At 44.8% G+C, this 8,209-nt stretch overlaps 1 protein-coding gene across 1 annotated transcript; it reads left to right on the plus strand.

Moving 5' to 3' along the window:
- The first annotated feature begins 583 nt into the window (after positions 1–583).
- LOC129618345 (uncharacterized) lies at positions 584–5,487 on the plus strand. Its single transcript, XM_055533114.1, is given in 15 exon segments — positions 584–896; positions 946–1,039; positions 1,290–1,386; positions 1,388–1,564; positions 1,662–1,780; positions 1,974–2,037; positions 2,095–2,271; positions 2,469–3,210; positions 3,263–3,428; positions 3,526–4,450; positions 4,452–4,613; positions 4,696–4,910; positions 5,040–5,136; positions 5,188–5,238; positions 5,290–5,487. Coding segments are annotated over 15 exon segments (3,597 nt in total).
- Positions 5,488–8,209: the final 2,722 nt, after the last annotated feature.

The following is an 8,209-nucleotide window of genomic DNA, read 5'->3' on the forward strand; positions in this document are numbered from 1 at the left end:
CAGAACAAGCTCGTTGAGGAATGGGGGACATTCCAGATGAGCTCGAAGGGTTTTTATGCTGCGCTCCTCGGCTTCCTACCAGCCGTGACGATTGTTTTTACTGTCCTTCAAAGCGCAATTGGATTCCTGAAAATCAACTAAAGAAGCTCAAAGCCGCGGAGAAAGCGTCACTGGAGAGTGTGCGGTTTGTTTTGCAACTCGCTCCAACAAAATTCTCAAAATGTCGAAATTGCGGGAGAGTCATCGACAAGAACGAGCTGAGACTTGGATATCCGATAAGCGTAAGTCGAAATACCATCACGATTCATTTGCGAGTGTTAGGACCCCAGAGGAGAGTTCGGAGCTTTGACGGCGTGGGTTCACATTAAATGCTCTCGAAGCGTCGTTGCAGAAGTTGGAATGTCTTTGCACGTTAGAGATGCGGTGGGAAATAAAGATCTTAAGCCTGATGCAACAATGTTGGCAGAAACGGATACAATAAAAGTAGAAATGAAGGAGGAGGGAGAGAAACTTGGAAGTATGTCAGAAAATAGAGAATGACCAGACGATAGAGAAAGACGAGAAAATCGAGAAAGACGAGAAAATGGAGAAAGACCAGACGATTGAGAATGGAAGCAGCGATGAAGGACTGATGCAGATTCTTCCTATCATTTCATTGTGGTTCCATCAATGGGGATTGATGGATCTAGAAAATCAATTGCAAATTGCTAAATATGCAACTTCTGTCGTTTCTGATGATGATCTGAAAAATGACAATAAAAATGTTTTACAAGATATTGTGAAGAGGGTTTTGACAGTTCGGTACAAGCCCCCAAGTCAATTGCTGGCTCCATTGCTGCCTTTCCAAGAAGAGGGCCTTGCGTGGATGTGTAATCAAGAAGTCTCCCCTGTTAGAGGTGAGAGCTCTCCATCTCTATTGGAGGGAGTCATTCGTGCGTCTTCTAGGCGGAATTTTAGCGGATGAGATGGGAATGGGAAAAACAATTCAAATGATTGCTCTTCTATTAACGCGTAAATACGATTCGAATCCAGTTGAGTCGTCAGCTGGATTGGAACCAGAGTTGTCGAGGACTGAAAATTCACCTCAACTGAAGGAAGAACCATCAGCTTCAGAAGACAAAATAAAAGAGTCACCAGCCGATCGAAATAATTCCTCTCCACCAGAAAGTAACGATTTGAAACTTCAACAGAATGGCGAAGAAAACGTGAGAGATTCGCTTGAAGTGACGCAAGAACGTGAAATCGTAAGGATGACGCCTCCGCGGAGTGTGGCTGAAACTTCTTCAGAGAGTCCCAAATTCAGTAAAGAATAAGGATCACGATTTCAATCCTGAAGGGCGCGGTGCGACTCTTGTTATCGCTCCCCTTGCCGCAGTTCTTCAATGGGAAACAGGAAATAGAAAGATTTTCAAAACCTGGTTCCTTACGGGTTCTTCTTTATCATGGAAGTTGCCGTGAAGCTTTATTGAAGTCCATCCATCTTTACGATGTTGTCGTCACCACTTATCCCACAGTTGAGAGCGACTACAGACGAGTTATTAACACCCATAAAGTCACCTGCAAAGTAAGACTTCAATTTGAATGACTCTTCAGGCCAACTGGGCGTTCAAAACATTGCTGCTGTACTGAACTCTGTATGTCAACACTCTCATTGTCTTCAGTATTGCGGAAGAATGTATCTTCCGGAGAAGCTGAGATTCCATCAGCGTTACTTTTGCGGTCCTGAGGCCGCTAAGACAGCTCGACAAGCAAAAACGGAAAAAAAAACAGAAAGAAACTGGTAAGCAGTGCGTTTGGGTTATAGAGCATCTGTGGGGGAATGGTGGAAGAGTGGGGCTTTAATGGAAGAGTAGCTGCATTTATGGAGCATTCTCTCATCAGCAAGGAAAGCGATGAAAACGTTGAATATCGGGGGAAGGGGAAGATCATGAGGATTCGAGCGTTAATGTTGCCGCTAAGTTGAGAAAAGGCAGTTCAATTCCCACACCGAATAATGTTTTGGGGGAAATATTGCAATCAGCAGGACGATTAGAAGACGTGAGAGCTTGTTCATGAATTGTGATTGTTTATTGCGGATTATTTTTGTTTGCTCAGTTTGAGAAAGTTAGAATGGGAGTCCCGTGGTTGGGACGAAGAAAAGCGCTTGTTTCAACCGATGAAGAGTCTGAAAAAGCAGAAGATAAAAATGCAGATGATAAAAATGAAGATGAAGACGCATCGCATCCAAGCGGTTCACGCTTGTTGAAACGTGCGACTGGAAAAAGAAAAAGGGTAAATCTCAGGGATGTGAACTTCATTCGAGTCTCTGACTTTGCTGCAGCCCGTTGAGGAATCCGTCGAAGTAAAAAAGAAAGTTCGACGTCAGGCATCTGTTGAAACGAACAACTCTGCCAATGGACTTCCTGAGGTGAGTGAGCGTCACGGAAAATTACTGCAAGCGGTTGGAAACTCTGAACTTGCGTTTTTAGGAGTTTTTGGATTCATTTTGCAAACTTATTGAGATGGGATTCGATGGAGAGGCTGCTTCAATAGCAATTCAAACTTCGAATGGGAACTTGCAGTCAGCTTTGCGAATGCTTTCCACAGGAGCAGAAGCAGAAAGGAGCCCGCCTCCAAGCTCCGAAGTCTCCGATGAAGAAGAAATGAGAAGGTCCGGGCAGCTCAAGGCTGGACCGAAGCGAAGAGCTGCGAGGGGAAAGAAGACTGAGGAGCCTTTCAAAGAGAGCTCTGAGCGCAGCGATGCGGAAGAAGGAAAAGAGCGCAATGAGGCGATGGGAAACTTCGCGAAAGAAGAAAGAAGGAAAAGGGCTGTTATTGAAAGAGCTCATACGTTGCGCGCAACATTTAATATTTCGAAAACAGAACTTGGAAAGAAAAGAGTCGCTGAGTTGCAAAAAATGTTGAAATCAATCGATGAATCGTCATTTGGAACGAAACAAGAGCTTGTTAATCGTTTGAGCTTGTTGTTGTTTCCAGTTGAAGCAGAAGAGCAGGAGAGTGATGGATCAATGGAACGTGATTCTGAAGAACGAGTGGAAAAGAGAAAACATGTTACATCAAGCGAGGGAATTGAAGGGAGAGAGAGTGGGAAGAAGAAGACCGCTTCGAAGGTTAAGGGTGCTAAAAGTCATAAGATGAGTAACGGCGTTGTGAAAAAGACTGTGAAGGGAGTGAGAAAGGTGGTTAAGGAGGCGAAACAGAAACGGAAGAGTGCAGGATCATCAATGAAACTGAAAAAAAAAGAATACAGTGAAAAATATAGATTCGGAATCAAGCGAAGTTGTTAGAAAGAGACCATTGCGTCGATGTCGAAGTGCATCAAAAGATCCGAAAGTGCGATTTGTTGGAAGTGAGAGCGACACATCAAGGAGTTCGGATAGTGATGTTGAAGAGATTGAAGTAGTGAGTTCATCTGATGATAGTGAGGTGTTAGTGATTTCAAGTTCAAGTACATCTGGCGCGACAGTTGAAGCGACAGATGAATCTGATATCATAAGTGAAGGGAAACAGAAAAAGAAAGGAAAGGAGAAAGGAAGCCAGAAAAAAGGAAAGAAGGGGGGGGGAAATCGCTCAAGTTATCAATGAAGGCAAAGACGCATTAGATGAAGAGATGGTTTATGAAGATCCATACGCAACAACAGATGAAGATGAGGGGGTCGACATGTCCTTATCACCACTTCACAGCATCACTTGGAAACGAATTGTATTGGATGAAGCTCATCGTATCAAAGGAAGGACGACGTCGACAGCAAAAGCAATTTATGCTTTGAGGGCGTCGAAGTCGAAGTGGTGTTTATCAGGAACCCCGTTGCAAAATCGAGTTGGGGAGCTGTATAGTTTGGTCAGATTCTTGAGATACGATCCCTACGCATTCTATTTCTGCTCGAAGAAGGATTGTAGATGTCGCTCGTTACATTTTCGTTTCGTCAATAATCGATATTGTGTGAAATGCGGTCATCCCCGAATGTCCCACTATTCGTATTTCAATCGTAAAATCGTTTCACCCATTCAGAAGTACGGATATCAAGGGGAAGGTCGGGAAGCAATGAAAGCCCTAAAAGAGGACATTCTGGATACAATCCTATTACGCAGGACTAAATTGGAACGTGCTGAAGATGTCAAATTGCCCTCCTTGACTGTATTGATTCGACGCGACCAGCTCAGCCAAGCTGAACGGGATTTCTATGAGAGTTTATATAAACAAACGCGGACAGAGTTCAACACTTACATTGAATCAGGGACGCTTCTTCATAACTACGCTCATATATTCGACTTATTGAGTCGATTACGTCAAGCTGTAGACCATCCGTATCTCGTGGTTTACGGAAATCTGGCTCCCACATTTTCAGGATCTACGGTCGAGATTCCAGCGCCAGGTCGAGGAAATTCGGAAGTGTGCGGATTGTGTCAAGATGACGTCGACGACCCAAACGAATTATCCGTGTCCCGCGTGCAAACACGCTTTCCACAAGACGTGCATCGCTGATTACGTCAACCAGGCGCCAGGGACTGATGGTGTTCCTCTCGGATGCCCTGTGTGCTACAGCCCTCTTACGGTAGGAGTTGAAACTGAAGCTGCTGGAAGATCGAAGAAGGCAGCAGGTTCTCAAGAGGCAGAAGAAGAAGGAAGACTCATTGGAGAGCCGGGATCGTCACCTCCTCGAGTTCCTTCTCCTCCTCGTGCGACGCGTTCAGGGAATTTTAAGCAAAATCAAAACATCAGAATTTCAATCATCGACAAAAATCGAAGCGCTTGTTCAAGAGTTGGAGTCCATTGCTGAGAAAGACTCGACGTCTAAAAGCATTGTGTTTAGTCAATACACGTCAATGTTGGAGTTGGTTGAATGGCGATTGAAGAAAGGGGGAGTTCAGTGCGCGAAACTGATTGGGTCGTTGAGTCTTACTGCAAGGTGAGTTTCCGTGATTGCGTGAAGTAGCAAGTGATGCAAAAGATTGACTGCTTCTGTGGTTTCAAGAATAAAAAGCAAACTGATGCACCAAGCTGCATCCCATTTTCTTTTTCTTTCTAACTCTTCCAGAACGAATATTCTTTATGCTTTTAACTCGGACCCGAGTTTGAAAGTCGTATTAATCAGTTTGAAGGCTGGTGGTGAAGGTTTGAACCTCCAAATCGCTGTAGGTCCATCGATCCCCATTGCCGAGTCCCCTTATTCAGCCTTCCTGCAGAACAACGTGTTTTTGTTGGATCCATGGTGGAATCCAGCTTCAGAACAGCAAGTAAGCTGCAGCTCCAACTTTATTTCAAATCTCTCCTGTTTGCTTCTTAAGGCAATTCAGCGCGCTCATCGTATTGGTCAAAATAAACCAGTTCGTGCGGTGCGTTTTATTTGCGAAGGCACAATTGAGGAGAAAATTCTTCAATTGCAAGAAAAGAAACAGCTTGTATTCGATGGAACTGTCGGAGCAAGTGCTGAATCCCTTGCTAAGTTAACATCTGAAGATTTGTGCTTCTTGTTTCGTAATTGAATGTAAAAATATTGATTCGATGTAAAACGAGTGTATGCGTTTTCTTCAATTGGTTTCGAACCGTGATAGCTCTGTTGGGAGAGCTGAAGATGGACAACTTACATCTTTTTATAGCTGAAAACTGTATGAGGATGAGTGGGTGAAAAATAGTGAAGTATCTTTTTATGTGGGGAACAGTTCATGTCCAAACAACACCCTTGTTGGTTGTGTAGTGATCGCAACATTAATGCTCCAAGCGAATAAAGCTCAGCTCTTAACACAAATCAATCTTGATACATTGAACATACGCAGATCTGAACTTCAATATTGGTCATCCTCTTTTTCGCGATTAGGAATCTTGGGATCAGTTTTATGTGGATTCGCATCGAACGTCATGATCCTGAGCGTTAAGGAATTTCCGCCGTCATCCGAATCACGGTCCTTGGTGGATGTTTCCACACTGCCTCACCTCGCTTTTATCCTGTCAACAGTTTCAGCTTTCGGTTGTAACCTTCTGCTTTTAACCGTTTGCACTGTCTGCTGGTAGGCCCCTTTAGTGAAGCAATCAATACGTTCAACCTTCAGCCTTTTTGGTCCAAATCAAGCACTTCAAGGTTATGGCGAGAAATCCATCAATCGAGTGCGTCATTCTCTCTGAAAGCTCTATTCAATCTCTCTCGCAGTCCATTCGCTTTTTTGAGCGTCAGTTTCCATCAGTACTCACCTTATTCGAATATGGGCTCCTCTCCTACTTCATATCCGGGTGTACAGCTGTCGCACATCTCTATAGAGTTGCAGAGGCTCTAGTATTGATGCTGCCTCTCCTGGTGTGTCTCAACTTGCTTCGAAGACATCTCACGAGATTGCGACGCTCTTTTGTTGCCAGAAACATGAAATCAGGAAAGTCTCGACGTCAATGGCATCTTCATGTATTTCTTCTCTGCAGGTCAGATGCAGTCCTCGATTATTAGCGATATTGGGAGTTTCGTCGCGGGAAGTTCTTCACTGTTTGGAGGTTTAAGCGATCCAGGGTTCGATGCGATGGAATTTAATACATCATTTGCAAGTGGTGCTTAAGATTCAATTGCGTGAGTTGACAATATTGCCAGGACCAAGCAAAAAATATGGTCCTTTAAATCAAATGGAGATGAAAGGGAAGCTAAAAGAGGAAACGTCTAATAAATCAGAATGAATGAATCAATTGACGAAAATTTTTGGTTCGTTATGCCTGGAAGAAGGGAAAGATAAAAGATTGCTCCAACTACTGTAGAGAGTTTACCAAACATGTTCCAATCGCCTGGCACTGTGCCTCGCAGGTTCCACAGCAAGCAGGTAGAGAACAATCGACGTCAGTGCAGAATGGACATAATCTGAAAACAGTCGTGTAAAATTGCGATCACCATTCCATTCACTCTCACCTGTCTGTGATACAATCCCCTTGATTGGCACAGTTGCCGCAGTTCGCACAACAGCCAGCAGGGCAGCCAAGGTCAGCACACTCAGCGCAGGAAAGTGTACTCGTCGTTGTTGTGGTGCTTGTTGTTGTTGTGCTTGTTGTTGTTGGTCCTGTGTTGGTAGTTGAGGTAGTTGTCGTTGTGGTGGTTGGAGCGGGGCAAGTCTCTCCACATGTGGGTCGGCAGACAGGGAAGACACAGCCTGAAGAAAAATTGAAGATTAGATAAAGTGAGGAGAACACAATGAATGCCTGGAGTTGTCTGTCATTTGCTTACTTTGATCGATGCAGAAGGGACAAACCCTGGGAACAAATTCAATCAGCAAGATGTATTCAAAAGATCACATTACCTATCAGCAGTACAATCTCCAGTGTTGGCGCAGGAAGCACAGAGAATACAACAGCCTGATGGACAGCCGAGAGCCTGGCAATTTTCGCACACTGTAGTCGTAGTTGTTGTCGTCGTAGTTGTTGTCGTCGTAGTTGTTGTCGTCGTAGTTGTTGTCGTCGTAGTTGTGGTTGTTGTTGTAGTTGTCGTTGTGGTTGTCGTAGTTGTTGTGGTTGTTGTTGTCGTGGTGGTTGTTGTCGTGGTGGTGGTTGTCGTGGTGGTTGTTGTGCTTGTAGTTGTTGTAGTTGTTGTGGTTGTTGTGGTTGTTGTTGTCGTGGTGGTGGTTGTTGTTGTTGTCGTCGTTGTTGTTGTTGTCGTCGTTGTAGTTGTAGTTGTGGTTGTTGTCGTGGTGGTTGTGGCGGTTGTAGTTGTTGTTGTGGTGGTGGTTGTCGTTGTTGTAGTTGTCGTCGTTGCGGTAGTTGTTGTGGTTGTTGTTGTCGTGGTAGTTGTAGTAGTTGTCGTCGTTGTTGTGGTTGTTGTTGTCGTGGTGGTGGTTGTCGTAGTTGTTGTCGTGGTGGTGGTTGTCGTGGTGGTGGTTGTCGTGGTGGTGGTTGTCGTAGTTGTGGTAGTTGTCGTGGTGGTGGTTGTCGTGGTGGTTGTTGTCGTGGTTGTTGTCGTGGTGGTGGTTGTCGTGGTGGTTGTTGTCGTGGTGGTTGTGGTGGTTGTTGCGGTTGTAGTTGTCGTCGTTGTAGTTGTAGTTGTGGTTGTAGTGGTAGTTGTAGTAGTTGTCGTCGTTGTTGTGGTTGTTGTTGTCGTGGTGGTGGTTGTCGTAGTTGTTGTCGTGGTGGTGGTTGTCGTGGTGGTGGTTGTCGTAGTTGTGGTAGTTGTCGTGGTGGTGGTTGTCGTGGTGGTTGTTGTCGTGGTTGTTGTCGTGGTGGTGGTTGTCGTGGTGGTTGTTGTCG

Source organism: Condylostylus longicornis, unplaced genomic scaffold, assembly GCF_029603195.1.
Source record: "Condylostylus longicornis isolate FDR11 unplaced genomic scaffold, ASM2960319v2 ptg000825l, whole genome shotgun sequence".
NCBI classification, from domain to species: Eukaryota; Metazoa; Arthropoda; class Insecta; order Diptera; family Dolichopodidae; genus Condylostylus; species Condylostylus longicornis.